This window comes from Trachymyrmex cornetzi, unplaced genomic scaffold, assembly GCF_001594075.2.
Source record: "Trachymyrmex cornetzi isolate Tcor2-1 unplaced genomic scaffold, Tcor1.1 scaffold1056, whole genome shotgun sequence".
Classification (NCBI taxonomy): Eukaryota; Metazoa; Arthropoda; class Insecta; order Hymenoptera; family Formicidae; genus Trachymyrmex; species Trachymyrmex cornetzi.
In genome coordinates, this window is record NW_017295605.1 from 28,435 (window position 1) to 47,141 (window position 18,707).

An 18,707-nucleotide genomic window follows, 5' to 3' on the forward strand; every position below is an offset into this window, starting at 1 on the left:
ATCGCGTACGGTGACCGGGGGTCACCGTAGCGGCATCCGGCGAGTTGGCATTGCCGGGGACGATGCAGTTATTAGGGGTGCATCGTTACAACTGAGTACAGCCACGTTTTATCCTCCGTTGGCGTGATCATAATGTAGTTACCACTTGCGAGGACACGTCCGTAATTCCGGAGTTGCCTTGGCATGTTTGCAAAGATTTGCACTTCGCATGGTGCATCTGATTTTGTATATGGTATACAGGAAAATTTTTCTCACACGTATCGGGTGTTTCAGACCACCCGTTTCACCCTTTTATCTTCGCAGTATAAGGTCCAATCGAAAAAGTGTTCAGACAAAAGTTGTAGGGTTTCTAAAGACCTATTTACTGACGCTATGAGTTTGATCTTGGGTGGCATCACCAAGGTCAGGTCAAGATCACATCGACTTTTTAAAAATGGAACCCCTTATCTTTCATTACATTTTCTAGTAGCTTATCTCGAGAGCTTTTCAAAACACTATAATAAAATATTTTTTCATTGAATATTTTTCACGATGCTGTGATTTTGACAAATGCTGTGATTTTTTTCAAGTCTCTACGCGTATGCGTACGTTCTGACTGCTAAATAGTTTATTAATGTTATATAATTTTTTTTATTAACAATGAGGGCCATTCCTGTGTAAATTATTATAAATTTTATATAGATTAACCTATTTTCTACTACCAGAAATGTGTGACTTGCTTGCAATCGTTTTTTAATGAATTTTATTAATTTTTAATCTTTGGGGCCCCAGCACCCTATTCGCTCCTTGTTGCCGGCGTTCTGGCTACTAAGTCTGGCTGCCAGCTTCAGCTTCGTGCATCCAACGATTCGTTGCTAGGCAATGCGCGGCAAGAGAGGAACAGTGGGCGTCGCCAAAGAAATCGAGCAGAAATGTGCAACTAAATCTCAGGTCTGACTTATATATATAAAGTAAGATTTTTGGCAGTTTCCCTTATCCTTGCAACAAATGTTGGTATTCTTTATAATTCTGCCAAATAAAATATTACATCTATTAAAAATTTCTGTTTATTTATTTAGGAATTTTACACCTTTAACATATTATTATGTATAGAGCACAGTCGATAAGTAGATAGGTGGCCCCTATCTCGCCATATAGTTTAGTTTCTTTCTTTGTATACGTTGGCATCATCGTCGTGTCGACTACAAGACTTACTGTTACTGTTACGATTATTAAAATAAACAGCTCACGATATATCACGGTTACATCTCCTCTCGATTAATGAGCGTACCCTTGTCAATAGCCTTCGATCCTTGTCGGTAACAACTAAAGATACAATAGTGGTGTCAGAAGTTATAGTAGTGTGAGCTCAATCCTGGCTCAAAATACGCGGAAGATCGAGAGTGTACAGGTTAGAAAAAAACGAAATCAGTAGAGACAATGGAAGTGCCACCGGAATTGATTCAGGCCATGACATCCATACTCGCGAATGCGATCCAAACGTCGGCGACACAGGCAGCAGCTGCAAATGCCTCATCGGATGCAACGAGGACGTCGGTGCGACCGAGACCGCCGCAATTCGCAATGTCGGAATATCGATCAACGGAATCAACAACAGTTGCTGATTATTTCAAACGTTTTGACTGGGCGCTTCAGCTAAGTACAATACCAATAGAACAGTTCGCAAATTTTGCACGCGTGCACATGGGCGCAGAGCTAAATAACGCACTCAAATTCTTGGTCAGCCCGCGTCTACCCGAACAATTAGAATACAATGACATCAAAGAGACCCTTATCAGTCATTTTGATCGCGTTAAGAACAAGTATGCGTAAAGCGTTAAATTCCGCCAAATATCTCAACAAAAAGGCGATCGCCAATTTTACCTTGCGCCTTCGACAAGGGGCGGTCCATTGTGATTACGGTGTCTTTCTCGATAGAATGCTCATCGAGCAAATGCTCCATGGACTACAATCGCGCGAAATGTGCGACGAAATAATTGCGAAGAAACCCATTACATTTACTGAAGCGTACGAAATCGCGCATACGTTAGAGTCAACACACCATACAGCAGATGAGGTTAAGAGCGGTACGCCGTCAAATGCAGAATCGACTAATTTGCTAAGATGTGCATCACAACTCCGAACGAGAAAAGCTAAAGAATCTTTTCGTTGTAGATTATCATCAAGACACAGATCACGACAGCGCACACAGAGTTCTACGCGCAATGATACGAGACCAAGTCGGAACACGCATGCCTGTAACGGATGTGGAGGCTCACATCCGCGCAAAGATTGTAAGTTCCGAGACGCAGAGTGCCACAAGTGCAAGAAGAAAGGGCACATTGCGAAAGTGTGCAAATCAAGAGAGCAAACCACAGATCAGGTAGCAACGACAGAACAACCAGCTGAAAAAATAGATGTAATACAGCGTCTAAATAGCCTCAACCAGAATAATACTATCAATACGGTCGGACGGCAATTTATAACAGTACTTATCGAGGAACGTAACCTCCAAATGGAATTGGACAGCGGTGCACCATGTGGAATTATCAGCAAGGCCAAGCTACAAGACATCAGACTGCACCAAACGCTTAATGACACGGACCGACAATTCGTGAGTTACACGCATCATCGTCTTAAATGTATAGGCTACATTCCAGTTAACGTAACACTAGGAAACACCACGAGGAAACTAAATCTGTACGTGGTCGATGGCGATTACGATACGCTCTTCGGGAGAGAGTGGATTGCCCAATTTGCTCATGAGATCGACTTTAGAAAACTATTCACAACCCCAGAAAAGTTGAATAGTCTTATTAAGCCTACGACACAACCGCTGACAGCAGACGAAACCAATCGCCTCAATGCTTTATTGCAGCAATATGACAACGTATTTAACGAACATCCCGGGAAACTGATTGGTCCGCCAATATCAGTTCATCTCAAGCCGAATGCGACACCAGTATTTGCTCGAGCTCGTGACATACCTTTAGCCTTACGCGAAGCTTACGCTAAGGAAATAGACAACAAACTCGCCTCAGGTTTCTACAAACGAGTCGAACATTCGGAATGGGCTTCGACTACTCACGTGGTTAAAAAAGAACGGAAAAATGAGAATAACGGGCAATTATAAGCCAACCCTAGATCCACGAATGATCATCGACGAACATCCAATCCCGAAGGCCGAACATATTTTTCACCGCATGAAGGGGTCTACATTATTCTGTCACTTAGACATAACAGACGCATATACACATCTAGTAGTGGATAAAGAATTTAGTCACGCGCTAACGTTGAACACACCTACGCACGGATTAATCAGACCAACGCGTGAGGTGTATGGCGCAGCAAATATCCCAGCAATTTGGCAACGGCGTATGGAAACAGTATTACAAGATATTCCTAATACCCTCAATTTTTTCGATGATATCTTGGTATTCGCAGATAATTTCACGGATCTCCTATCAACGCTAAACACCCTCCTGGAACGGCTCCGGACACAAGGACTTCGACTCAACAGAAATAAATGCAAGTTCGCAGTAGCAACCGTAGAATTTTTGGGACATAGAATAGATGCTCAGGGACTTCATAAATCGAATCAACATATAGAAGCAATACGCGACGTACCCAAACCATCGACACGAGATCAACTACAATTATTATTAGGAAAGGCTACATATTATAGTTCATTTATCCCTGACTTAGCAACCAGAGCAAAACCGTTAAAAGAGATGCTGCACAACGACCCATTCACATGGACATCAACTGCGGAAACAGCTTATAAGGAAATAAAAGATTTCTTGATTTCACCGCAGGTTTTGATAGCGTATGATCCAAAACTTCCGTTATTACTAGCGACAGACGCCAGTAAAGTAGGATTGGGCGCAGTCTTATCACATCGCCTCAACAATGGAGAGGACCGACCAATTGCCTACGCAAGTCGCACGCTCAGCAGCACAGAACAAAAATATCCGCAGATTGACAAAGAAGCATTAGCCATAGTCTGGACTATACGCAAATTTTTCCACTATCTTTATGCACGACATTTTATATTAATCACGGACCATAAACCACTGACACAAATCCTGCACCCGGAAAAATCGCTTCCAGTATTGTGTATCAGTCGCATGGCAAACTACGCAGACTATTTATCACATTTCAATTACAATATTGAATTCAGAACAACGAAGGAGAATGTAAACGCTGACTACTGCTCCAGAGCACCAGTTTCTATACAGAGGAAATTAACGAACAAAGAAGAAGGAGAAGAAGCAGAGCAATTCGATGACTTTGATTATTTCATTTTGAACCAAGTAAGACAACTTCCAATCCGAGCAGAGCAGATATCACGCGAAACACGGAAGGACCCGCATCTTGGGAAAATTGTGCAAGCTCTACAATCAGGCCATAACCTCACAAGCGCAGGATACAAAGCCCCAGAGGCAAATTATACACTGGCCGCCAATTGCCTATTGTTCGAACATAGAGTAGTGGTGCCATCCTCACTTCGTCAACCGATCCTAGAGGACCTACACGCAGCCCACCTGGGCATTGTAAAAATGAAGGGAATGGCACGTTCATTCGTTTACTGGCCCGGTATCGATGCAGATATCGAGCGAGTGGCAAAAGCATGTACTCAGTGCGCCGAACATGCACGGGCTCCTCCTCAGATGCGAAACCACCATTGGGAATATCCAAGAGGACCCTGGGAGCGTATTCACGTCGATTACGCAGGACCGGTAGCAGGAGTCATGTTACTCATAATCGTTGATGCGTACAGTAAATGGATGGAAGTTAAACCGACGAATTCCACCACGAGCACAGCAACAATAGCGATCCTTGATGAGCTGTTCACAGCATATGGGGCCCCCATCACAATAGTGTCGGATAACGGTACCCCATTTACATCAGCCGAGTTCCAGAAGATTCTCTAAATGACCGGAGTTAAATATCACAAGCGGATAGCCCCATATCACCCGTCAACAAATGGACAGGCTGAGCGTTATGTTCAGACGAAGGATAAACTAAAAAGAATGGCAACTACCCCAAGCACTATTCGACAAGATTTGAATGAATTCCTTCGACAGTATCGGAAGGCCCCTCATTCCACTACGGGGCAATCTCCGGCCCAGCTGTTTCTAGGAAGGAATCTGCGCACCCGCCTAGACCTTGTTCGACCGCAAGACACACACGAAAGAATTTTTAGAAAAGAGTTTTTAGAAAAACAACAAGTGGAGTTCAAACCGCCTTCGCGTATTTTAAAAAAAATGCAAAAGGTTTATTTCATTTCAGGAAATCCTCGAATGGAGAAATGGATACCTGGCACGATTGTCACTCGGCTAGGAAACCTCCATTACTAGATCGATTACCAGGGGAAACGGTTCAAGCGTCATCTTGACCAAATACGTGCCTTCCAAGGGCCAGACCTGCAAGCTGATTTAGATCCCCCGCCGACTCCGGAAAAAGTACCGGAACAACCCCGACGTATTCGATTCTACGAGACAGGGCCACGCAATGAACCCTCAGCACCTAGAGAAGTACCACCGCCACATCATCCTCCAGAGGTTCCAACGCCTCCTGCGACACCACCCGGACATCATCCGCCAGAGCAGATCAGAGTTGAAATACCGCGACGATCTACACGCCAACGACGACAGCCCCAGCGCTATACCCCACGTTAGAGAAACACCCGAGGGATTATAACGATAGAAAAAGGGGAGGAAATATTATGTATAGAGCACAGTCGATAAGTAGATAGGTGGCGCCTATCTCGCCATATAGTTTAGTTTCTTTCTTTGTATACGTTGGCATCATCGTCGTGTCGACTACAAGACTTACTGTTACTGTTACGATTATTAAAATAAACAGCTCCCGATATATCACGGTTACATCTCCTCTCGATTACTGAGCCGTACCCTTGTCAATAGCCTTCGATCCTTGTCGGTAACAACTAAAGATACAATACATATATTTACAGTATAACACTAAATTAGATGGACAGTCTTAATTATTGTTATTATTGTTATATTATTGGTGTTTTCAGTTTGTGTAACTTCATATTATATTATAATCTCGTCACTTCTGTTATTGATTTTTTTTTACTTTGGTTTTTAATAATAAATAATAACATAAAAACAAAAAATGATATAATACTTACAGAAACGTCAAAATAGGACCTTAAAGAACCTTTATAAGTTCGACATTAGTACAGCATTGATGCTATACTCCAATGCGCATGCGCTAAAAGGGGGCTCATCTAACAACACTGCTCATACACCATATGCATCTTACTAAAGAACACTAAGGGCCAGTTCCACAAAATCGATTTAAAACCGAGCTTAGTTGAATGATCGTTAAGTTTAACGCCATGGTTAAACTTGGTTTAACTCAAATTGTACCGCGATCTACAATTTGATTTTAACTGTCAATTACGTAAACGTATAACCTGACAAAGAAACTTTCAAATATATATTGTGATTGATTAGTTATTAATGGAGGTGGAAAACCATTTCAGATGGAAAACTGTTTCAAGTTATGTGTACATAAACACAGTGCTTGAGCTTTTTCGTTCTTTCCTCTAGAAGTTTGTTGCATAAGTTTATTTCCCGAAGATTTTTATTTGATTGATTTGTATAACAAAATGTCGAAAGTAAAATCAGTTTTCAAAAAAAGAATACCCAATTTTACAATTCTTGAAAAGTTCAATGATAATAACAAATAATTAACAGGGCGTTAGGAGTCAACGCTGGATCTTGTATTGCGCAAAGCTAAATGATATCTATTAATCTATAAACATTACAATTATGTACGTTTTAATAATAACCATTTTTAGCCGTTTTCAGCAATAAAATTACTGTTTATCGCACTAACATACTGTTGAACTGCATCTCTAACAACCACAGCTGACAGTCTCAAATAATTCAATCGCAGTGGAAATGGAGAGAAACCATCTTCAACATCCTTGATGTTGTTCATCCAGTTATATAGCTGTGTGGTAGTAAGTGGAACTCAAGCTATTAAACGCAATGATACATTATATTTTATTGTATGAAGTGGTAATTTATATATGTGTATTTATCAGATGAGGGGCATTTCAAACGAGCCCGCTCATGGCAATCCGCGACCGCCAATCACACGTCCGCAGCGACTACCTACGACGAACCCCGAGCTCTCCCGAACTCCCCCTCCTTTTTTGTTCTATTCATCCACACGTTGTGTTGCCGTGCTCATCGCGTACAAATTAATTGTAACGCACATTGTTTTTCTTTGCACTAAATAAATCAGTTCTTTTGATGTGTTGCATCTCGGAGGGCGTGTTTACTTCTCGAAACATTACCGTCCATTCCTAACAGGTTATGGGCCCAAAAGGGCTCGCAGTGACGCGTACAGTAAAAATCGGCCACGGTCTCAAGACAATGTGCTAGTTAAAAAGGAAGTAGTGCACGATGAATTCCGCGAACATATTGACATTTGAATTGCTAAAACGCGATAACTATGATACGTGGAAAATACACATGGAAGCCCTCCTAATACGAAACGACGACTATGTGTGTGGTACGAACGTGAAGCCCGAGATTATCGCCAACGATGAGCCAACGCCGCCGCTATTGCCGCATGGAACAAAGGCGACAGCAAGGCCAAGTCGGACATTGTACTGTCCATTAGTGCTACGAAGCTGAAGCAAATCAAGGGATGCAATACGTCGCGAGAAGTATGGACGAAACTGGAAAGTATCTATCAGTCCAAAAGACCGGCAAGAAAGGCAACCTTGTTGAAACAGCTTACAGTATGGCGGAGGACGGCGATGTGCGCGAACATGTTGCGCAGTTCTTCGACGCGATCGACAAGCTGAAGGACATGGAAGTGCAAGTTAATCCGGACGTGTTCGCTATCGCGTTTCTTTACAGTTTGCCGTCGAGCTTCGACAACTTCCGCGTTGCCATTGAATCGCGAGACGAGTTACCCGATCCCAACGCTCTTCGAGTAAAGATCGTTGAGGCATACGACGCTCGCCGCAACGAGCACGCGTCCGCGACTATGTACGTGAAAGGCAAGCATGTGCAACAAAGGGTGCCTAACGCCAAAGTCAACAATCCCGGAAAGGACGACGTCCCACAGAAGACCAAAAAGTAAGAGTAACGTGTAATAAGTGCAAGTTGTTCGGTCATAAAGCCGTTCAGTGTCGTAACAAGGATGGGAATCCGAGTGATGCGTCCGCGAAAGCAGTCGTACACGTATCATTGTGCGCGAGCGAGGCCACGATCGCGAAATCCGCAGTTCTTGCACGCGGGTGGTGTCTGTACAGTGGTGTAACCTCGCATTTGTGCAACGACGCCAAACGCCTCTCCAATGCTGATTTATTGAGGCGCGGAAAACTGAATCTCGCGAATGAGCTTTCTACTACAAGCACCGTCGCGGGTATCGCGGCCGACGTATTCGGTTCGATCAGGAATGTAACCATTACAGACACGCTACACATACCGGACTTGCGCACAAACCTACTATCGGTTGGAAAGATTACCGAGCGAGGATACATTGTGACATTCGACGAAAACAGCGCCACGGTCTCAGACACCGACGGTAATGTGATTCTTATCGCCGATAAAACTGACGGTCTTTATTTCGTATGAGAACGCGATGAATCCGCCTATGTCGCATCTGAAGCGTCGATGACACGTAATCGCGAACCCAAGGTATCGTGGCACAGGCGACTCGGACATCTAAATATGACAGATCTTCGTGGAGCGGAACGAAACGGAACCGTGCGCGGATTAAAACGCGAGGAATTGATAGACGAGGCCGAGTGTGAAGTGTGTATCAGAGGCAAAATGTCGAAATTCTTTTCCTAAGAAATCCTCTCGCGTATCCGGTATGCTGGAACTTATTCACTCAGACGTGTGTGAGACCGATGAGAGTCGCTTTGATCGGAGGCGCTAAATACTTCGTGGAGTTCATCGACGGTTACTCACGCTGGTATGAAGTGCGCTTCCTAAAGTCAAAGGACGAGGTTTTCCGAGCTACCACGGAATATATAGCCCTTGTAAAGAACCAGCGAGACTGCAGAGTTAAGTGTCTCCAATCCGACAACGGAAGAGAGTATACAAGCACCGAGTTCGAATCTTTTCTGAAATCGCGAGGCATCACCAGACGACTCACCATCCCGTACAACAGAGCAGAATGGCGTAGTGGAGCGCAAGAATCGCTTCTGATGGAGACTGCGCGTTGCCTACTAATTCAGGCGGGACTTCCCCCACGATTCTGGGCTGAGGCAGTTAACGTAGCGAACTATATAAGAATCCGATGTCCCTCTAAATACCTCAATGGAAAGACACCTTTTGAGATGTAGACCGGAGACATTCCTGATGTTCGCCACCTACGCGACTTCGGTAGCCGCGTCTACTGTCTGAACAGAAAACCGGGAAAGAGCAAGTTGGAAACGCGATGTCGAGAAGAAGTTCTCGTCGGATTCTCGGAAGAATCCAAGGGATATCGTATGTGGCTGCCAGACAAGGATACGATTGTAGTTTCGCGCGATGTCAAGTTCTCGGTACAGCCATTCACCGGCGCAGACAAGTATCAAGACTTCGCCCCGAACAGCCCTGATTGTAACGTCGAGGAACGAAGTACCGACGATCGCGAGTTCGTCGACGTGGAACTGGATTCCTCAACCAACGAGCGACCCGACGACGCAGAAGCCTCGACTGATGACGATACGTCGGCAGCTCCTCCGACTGAGGCAAGGGCACCAGATCGCCCCAGGCTACTCAGGACAGGCCAACGTGGACGCCCCCGAAAGCTCTTTCACCACGTTCCTGAGATGACCCATTATATAGAGGAGACAGAGCTAGCGCTGCTATCCGAAGTGCCGATGAGACTCGCCTTGACAGGTCCCGACTCGGAGGAGTGGCGAGACGCTATGACTCAAGAGATTCGCTCAATTATCAGAAACGACACTTGGGAGCTGGTGGATCGTCCGCGCGACACCAAAGTCATAGGCAGCCGAATTGTACTACGCAACAAAATCGGATCGGACGGCAGCCTGGACAGGAAGAAGGCTCGACTCGTGGCGCAGGGATTCTCGCAGCAGCCGGGAATATACTTCACAAAGACATTCGCCCCTGTCGCCCGACTGAGCACGATTCGACTCATTACTGCCTTAGCCGCTCGGCATTCCATGTCTATCAGACATTACGACGTCGCAACCGCTTTTCTGAACGGGGAGCTGCAGGAAGAGATTCATATAGAGCCTCCAAAGCAATTAAAGGAGATCTTAGAGTTGATCGTCAACTCAGAAGAAGACGACGAAATCGGAGCAAAGGCGAGGACTATGCTGCTCGATATGAACAGTGGCGACAAGGTATGCTTGTTAAAGAAATCGTTGTACGGACTATATCAAGCGGGACGACAGTGGCACGCCACCTTACGAGACGCACTCCTAAATTTCGCAGTTGTTGCATCCGCTGGAGACCCGTGCCTCTATTATAAAGAGCAAGGGGAAGATATGCTAATAACGATATATGTCGACGACATACTGGTGGCTTCCAAGGATCCTGAATCGATCGAGAGACTTGGAAGAACTCTATCTGGCCGCTTCGACATCAAGGATCTCGGACCCGTCGACTACTGCCTAGGAGTTAAGTTTCAGAGGGACGGCCAACGGATCATTATGAATCAACAAAGTTACATTGAGGACCTTCTCGACCGATTCAACATAACCGACGCGAAGCCTGTAGGTACTCCAACTTTACATTGATATCCATTGATATCAATGCAAAGTTGATCAGGAAATCGGAATCTATCGAGATAGATGAGGACGTCCCGTATCGCGAGCTGGTTGGATGCCTAACATACTTGGCAGTCACCACGCGATCAGATATCAGCTTCGCCGCAAGCTGTCTAGGCCAGATCAACAATTCGTATGGAAGGGCGCATTGGACCGCGGCTAAGAGAGTCCTGCGGTATCTCAAAAGGACTTTGGATCTAGGTCTCGAGTTCACTACTGCTGCGGGGACGCTGAAGTTTCGCTGACTCCGATTGGGGCAATTGCCCCGACTCCCGTCGATCTCATTCCGGATTTATTTTTCAGCTCGGGGGCTGCCCGCTGTCATGGGATTCCCGCAAACAGAGTACCGTGGCTCTACCTTCCACGGAAGCAAAGTACATGGGGCTTACTAAAGCTGCCAAAGAATCAATCTACTGGACGGCGCTTCTCGGCGAGTTGAGTTTTGACGATCTCGCCGACACCGTCTTGTTCAACGATAACAACGGGGCTCTACTACTGGCCGAGAACCCGGTATTTCACGCGAGGAGCAAGCACATCGATATCCGGCACCATTTTATACGTGAGGCTCTAGCGGATAAACGACTGCGAATCTCTCATGTCTCCAGCAGCGAGAACACTGTCGATATGCTTACTAAGAGTATCTCGAAGTCCAGACTCGACAAGTGTATAACGTTGACCGGAATGTGTCAGTTTGTAATGCGTGCTTGAGGATTGGACGCTCTCGCATCGAGTGGAAGTGTCAGATGAGGGGCATTTCAAACAAGCCCGCTCATGGCAATCCGCGACCGCCAATCACACGTCTACAGCGACTACCTACGACGAACCCCGAGCTTTCCCGAGCTCCCCCTCCTTTTTTGTTTTATTCGTCCACACGTTGTGTTGCCGTGCTCATCGCAGATTAATTGTAACGCACATTGTTTTCCTTTGCACTAAATAAATCAGTTCTTTTGATGTGTTGCATCTCAGAGGGCATGTTTACTTCTCGAAACACTACCGTCCATTCCTAACAGTATTTTCTGTCCATTAATTGGCAACTCACCCTACATCCACAAACGATCACAAGTAAATTCAAACATCATCAATTCGTTACATCAAATTTAAAAAACGTTATACATCAACGTCAACTATAAACTGAACAATAATTAACTGTGATATTACGAGACACATGTTCTCTTTCAAATCTGTCACATCATTACTCGTTACATACTAAGATAAATGTGTCGCGCAAACATAGCATACCGGTCAACAACACAAATAAACACTTTATAACTTATTGAGTATTTCTATGTATCCCTGATTTAACGTCTCAATGTCAGTTTTCATGTTGAGACCATTGGATTAACAATTTATATGGAACATCTCCGACATAATTCGCTTGTTGTAGTTTCTCTCCGAATCCAGAACTCTTACATTTTCCTAATCGAAGTCGTGATTGCAACCAACTCTACGTTCCGTGATAACCGAACGAGTGGATGTCACTCTACGGATATGGTTACGATGTTCTCCTACTCTCGTGTTTAGTTTTCTTCCCATTTGCCCTACATAGGTAGCATCACAATCACGACATCCTATCTGGCAAACTATATTCCTTTTCTCCAATATGGGCAAAGGATCCTTGTACACTCTGATGAATTTGTTCAACTTGTTAATACTATTAGGGGTATAAATAAGTTTCCGCCGTTTGGCAAAAGATGGTGCCAGCAGTATGTTATGGTTAAAATTGTCTGCTGTAGAACGTCATATCGTAGGATTGGACATCTGGTAACAACATAACCTTCAAATATTAGCGATTTTGTATCAGCATCATATATCTTTTTTCGTGCGAAAATGTCGAGTTTTGAGCCGAATAAACGTCATTTGCGGGAGCTTTTGATTTACTTCTTTAATTTGAAGAAATTTGCAGCTGAGGCGCATCGATTGCTTGTAGAAGCACATGGTAAGGCTGCCTAAGAAAGAAGTTGCCGTGAGTGGTTCCAAAGTTTAAGAACGGTGAATTTGACGTCGAAGACAAAGAACGTAGCGGAAGGCCGAAAGTGTACGAAGACGCGGAATTGGAATCATTATTGGATGAAGATTCATGCCAAACGCAAGAAGCACTTGCACTTACATTAGGAGTGACTCAACCAGCAATTTCACATCGCTTAAAATCATTAGGAATGATTCAAAAGCAAGGAAATTGGCGCCCACTACTACTCCAGACACGACAAAGTTATTCTTCTGCATGATAATGCTCGTCCACATGTTGCGGCGCCGATCAAAACCTATTTGGAAACACTCAATTGGGAAGTTTTATCCCACCCGCCGTATTCCCCAGATATTGCTCCTTCTGATTACTACTTGTTTCGATCGATGGCACATGGCCTGTCTGAGCAACACTTCACATCATATGAAGATACCAAAAATTGGGTCGATTCGTGGATAGCTTCAAAAGATGAAGCGTTCTTCCGACGCGGTATCCGTATGCTGCCAGAAAGATGGGAAAAAGTAGTGGCTAGCGATGGACAATACTTCGAATAAAACATTATGCACCGTTCTTTCACAATAAATGCCCAATTTTTGATAAAAAACGGTGGAAACTTATTTATACTCCTAATATAATGTGCCACATGCCATTGAAAAGTTCAAATTTATTGAATTAATAGAACGTGAAAAACACATTATTGAAAATAAAAAGACTGACAATATTACTGTAAAAGACAAAGAACAATGTTGGATGGGTATCACAAATGAATTCAACAGCAGTTGCATTTCTGGACATCAGGATATGAATTGTTTAAAGAATTGTTGGGATAATTTGAAGAAAAAAACTTGTAAACATTATGCCGAGATTCGAAGTGAACTGTTTAAAATAGGTATATTGATTTTTTATTAAATATTGTATTAATTAAAGCTACATTTTTTAAATATCAGTATAGAGATTATTTTGAACACATAAATTTATATAAATTTAATAATTTATAATAGATGGTGGAAAGATGAATATCATTGATGATCCTATTGCTGACCGGGTTAAAAGTATTATTCAGCCATCGATTGAAGGTTTAAAAAATAATTTTGACAGCGATTACATGCCAGGTATATAAAATAAAACATAATAAGGTATAATATAATGCAGGCCTGCAGCCGAGTTGCACAATTCGACCGATTTTGCCTATCGTCATCCTCACTCCTCTTGTTTCATAGCATTTAGATCATGCGGGGAGACATAACACGCTCGAATTCAGAGATGATATTAGTCATAATTCGTACAGGGTACTATAGGGCTATAGGACTTTAAAACATATTGCCTAACATTCACTGTTTACAAATTTTCATTATTATTATTATAACAAAATATATAAAAGGTAAACCACCAATGCTCAGTGTTGGTAGCTAAGTATATATATTATATCAAAAAATTACAAATTATCATAGACGTTTCGGTCTTAAATTAGACCATCTTCAGTAATAGAAAGTGAGTGTTTTGCATACAAAGCAACCCGCAAATTAGTCATACAGAAGTCAATAATAAAAATTTTTTATAGTCAACAAAAGTAAATTATATTCTTGCTGTGAATCAAATTCTTCTCTATACAGAAATAGTGATTCTTCGGAATAAATCATTCCTCGCAAATTAAGATATGCCGTCATACCAGGAAAGAAAATCGCCACAATTTCTTAATAAAATTCCGCAATGTGATATAATTGAGCACAGGATTTCCTGATTCTGTTATATTCAAAAGTAAAAGACTTCAAAAATAAGGAAAAGCAGAATCATGGTATAACAATATAAAATATAACATTGTCTCTGAACATACTAGAGATATGACTATTCCACTCTCATCGCATTGTATGAAAATAGAGAATTTTATATTATACTGACACACGATTTACAAGATACGAATTATTTTAATTTACAACTAATAACCGGAAGCACACATTGCTACCAATTACAACGTTCGCATAACTTTCAACTCATACTAAGCGAATTTTATTATATTAAACAACTGTGAGTTTTATTATATTAGTGCTTGCGATTGAGAGCGAATTGTAATTTTTATATATTTTAATTTTGTAATATTTTCACCGTTCTATTGTGTATTAACATTGATAATGATCCAACAGGGATCGAAACATTTTTGTGTTCTATTGTTTATTGCCGGCAAATTAAAATTTTATATTCTGACTAAATGACATATTTATCCTGTGATTTTTAAAAAAATTTCTATTTCCAACGACTAACTCTTAGGCTCGTAGCCTTTTTTCTTTCATTTTTTTTAATTTATTGAGCCTTATTACTATTATATAATAAAATATAATGAATTACCTGTGTTAACAATCCGTCTAAAAGCAGATACAGGAGTTGGAAAAATAAAGATTAAATGTGTCTAGGTTATCAGTCAAAACTAAAATGAGCAAGTTCATCAGAAAATCACCTTATACTCGTATATACCAAGCTATGTGTCGCCAGTGGAAGATTCTAGAATTATGATGTCAATGATATATTTAGCAGAGGTAAATAAACTTCTGAAAACTTCTCCATATCAATTTATTTATTAATATCGTTAACTTGTTTTTTTATGAATATCATTTCAGATGTCAGTCTCTTGTGGAAAAAAGGTCCAATATCAAGAATTTGAACATTTTTCCAATCAAAGTTATGATTTGACTGGACTTGATGTTGTGCAACGACTGTGTGTAAATTACTAGATTTCGAAGGATTTGATGTTCAGAGATTCTAGTTGTAATCTTCCTTTTCGTTTGACCAACATAAGAAGCTGTACAGTCAAGACAATTTATTCTATATACCACACTACTCTGTTCCATAGTTCTTAGTCTGTCTTTACCTATTTTTATAATAGTATTTAAAGTATTCATAGGTTTAAAGGCAACTGTAACATTATTCTTTTTTGCGATGGATTTAAATTTTTCAGAAATGTCTTTAATGTACGGTATGATGAAATAATTCTTTGTTAAATTGACTTCATTAGAATCGTGATCAGAACGCGTATTACAATAAAGAGATTTTCACGTTTCGATAAAGTAATAATTCTTCTATTGATAGTAGCAAAGAGATAGTCTAAAGGATAACCGTTGTTTAAAAAAGTGTTAATCATGTTTTCAATATTTTTAGCATGAAATTTTGGATGTGATAAGAAGACAATTCTATCTAGTTGACCAATTAAGACGCCTCTTTTGTGCTCTATAGGATGATTGGAATTGTAATTGAGATATCGTCCAGAGTTGGTAGGTCTTTTATAATTATCAAAAATAATATGTTCGTTCTCAACTTTCAAACTGACATCCAAAAAATTAATAGATCCATTGTGATTATTTTCACAAGTAAATTTCAATCTGTCATGATAGTATTAAAAACATGTAAAATATCGTTAATATGATCAATGGGAGGAGCTATTTTGTAATTACTTGATATAATATATATACTTAGCTACCAACACCGAGCGTTAGTGGTTTACTGCCTTTTATGTATTTTGTTTGAATATCAACCACTGTTTGACCTAATTTATCATTATTATAACTATAATTAGTATTATGGTGTTTGAAACTCAAAAGTAACACTTCAAAATAGAGCAAGTACATTAATTAGGCCTATTGGGGAAATCACTTTAAAAAAATGCATCGACAATAGTACCTCAAGGGTGATGTGGAAATCTATTAGCGTTAAATTTAAACACGCACGCGTGCGCGCGCGCGCACACACACACACATATTTTATTTTATTGATTTATTTATTAAAAATGATTGTTTTGTTTTTTTTTCAGCATGAAAACTTAATTAACGTACGTGTTCTATTTTGAAGTGTTACTTTTGAGTTTCCAACACCATAATACTAATAATAATAATAATAATAATAATAATAATAATAATGAAAATCTGTAAACAATGAATGTTAGGCAATATGTTTCAAAGTTCTATAGTCCTATAGTGCCATATATGAACGGCTAATATCATCCCTGAATTCGAGCGTCTTATGTCTCCGCGCACGATCTAAATGCCATGAAACAAGTGGGGATGACGATAGACAAAATCGGTCGAATTGTGCAAGTCGGCTGCAGGCCTGATATAATGCGTACTTATGATACTATATGCATTGCAGGTATAGATGATTCACAATGCAGCAAGGAATTGGAAGATGAAGAATTTCATCAAGTTGAAGTTTATTCAAAATACATAATATATTTCATATTTGAAATATCATTACAGAAAGTATCGTTTTAAAATATTTGTATTTTTCACAGGTACTTGAAGATCAAAATTTACATACTATAAATTTGATTGAATCGTCATCAGTCAAGCTCAATTCTGCAAATGGTACAGAAACGCAGAACAATTATGATGAAAATGAATTAACACTTGCAGATGTTGAAACAGTCCTTGTACAACATGTATCGTCCAAGGGAACCTGTATTTCAGTAGCAAACAAATGACGACCAACTTTGAAGCGTAAGAGATCAAAACAGCTCCAAATAAACGCTGGTAAACGAAATGAACGATTTTTTTATCTGGCACAATCCAAATTGGAGTTAGTAGAATTAATGAAAGAAGATATTCGTAAAAAATCGTTACTAGAAATGTCAATTTTTGAAATGCAATTAGAAAAAGAAAAACTTCATATTGAACTTCTTAAAAAACAGCTTATGGAGACACATAAAAATAAATAAATAAAATCGTTCTCTTTTGTTGTCTACTTTATTAGTTCCAATTTGGGTCATGTAAAACATGTTTTGTTACGAAATTTCTATAATACGAGGGTCATTTGAAAAGTTTCCGGCCTCATCGACGTAAAGTAACTGTAGAAAAAAGTTTCTTTCGCCGTCCGATAGATAGCCTTGATATATGTAAACCGTAAAAATTTGAAGTCATTCTGATCATTATTTTGTCTATGGCAACTCTCCAAAGTTGTCAGCTGACATTGTCTGTCAACAATGGAGAAAATTGAGTATCGCGCAGTGATAAAATTCTTTCATTTGAAAAGGAAAAAGACTCAGGAAATAAAAGATGAGTTAGACTCTGTATACGATGAAGCCTCCCCTTCATTTACAACGGTCAAACATTGGGTGGCCGAGTACAAACGTGATCGTACGAGCATTTTAGACGAGGAACGTTCCGGGAGCCCGAAAATCGCTACAACTGACGAAATGATCGATTTAGTGCATCAAACTGTGATGGAAGATCGTCGATTGACTGTTAAGGATATTGCTGAGGCTTGTGGGATATCATCTGAACGGGTGCACAAGATTTTACATCAAGAATTGGACATGAGAAAATTATCCGCGCGCTGGGTGCCGCGCTTGTTGACGATCCACCAAAAGCGCATATGGATGGACATATCGCGCGAGTGTCTTAGCCTGTATCAAAAAAATCCAGCGGAATTTTTGCGGCGAATGATAACCGTCGATGAAACCTGGGTACACCACCATACGCCTGAGACCAAATAACAGTCAAAGCAGTGGTGTGCGGTGGGGGAACCAGTTCCGAAGAAGGCAAAGGTCGTTCTCTCTGCAGGAAAAGTGATGGCGACAGTTTTTTGGGATAGCCGTGGAATAATTCTTATGGATTACCTTGCAAAGGGTGAAACAATCAACAGTACTACGGTGCATTGCTGGATAAATTGAAGGCCACAATTAAAAAAAAACGTCCGCATTTGGCCAAGAAAAAAATCCTGTTTCACCAGGATAACGCTCGGGTTCACACGTGCATGGTCGCAATGTCAAAATTAAACGAATTGAAGTTTGAATTGCTTCCGCACCCACCCTATTCAACAGATCTAGCTCCCAGCGACTTTTTCCTGTTTCCAAATTTGAAAAAATTTCTTGGGGGAAAAAAATATAAGTCAAATGTTGAGGTGAAAAACGCTGTAAATCAATATTTTTCAGGTTTAGACAATCAATTTTTTTCTGACGGTTTAAAAGGATGGGAGAAACGTTGGACCAAATGTATCGAG

General features: G+C 41.0%; 1 protein-coding gene and 1 pseudogene across 1 annotated transcript; both read left to right on the plus strand.

Annotated features, from left to right (window-relative positions):
• The first annotated feature begins 3,131 nt into the window (after positions 1–3,131).
• LOC108759809 (uncharacterized protein K02A2.6) lies at positions 3,132–4,913 on the plus strand. Its single transcript, XM_018505451.1, has one exon. The coding sequence runs from the start codon at positions 3,132–3,134 to the stop codon at positions 4,911–4,913; it is 1,782 nt and encodes a 593-aa protein (XP_018360953.1).
• Positions 4,914–17,688: 12,775 nt separating this feature from the next.
• Positions 17,689–18,378, plus strand: LOC108759818 (histone-lysine N-methyltransferase SETMAR-like; annotated as a pseudogene).
• Positions 18,379–18,707: the final 329 nt, after the last annotated feature.

Coding starts and splice junctions, on each gene's coding strand:
- LOC108759809 (XM_018505451.1), top strand. CDS start 3,132: ATGATCATCGACGAACATCCAATCCCGAAGGCCGAACATATTTTTCAC.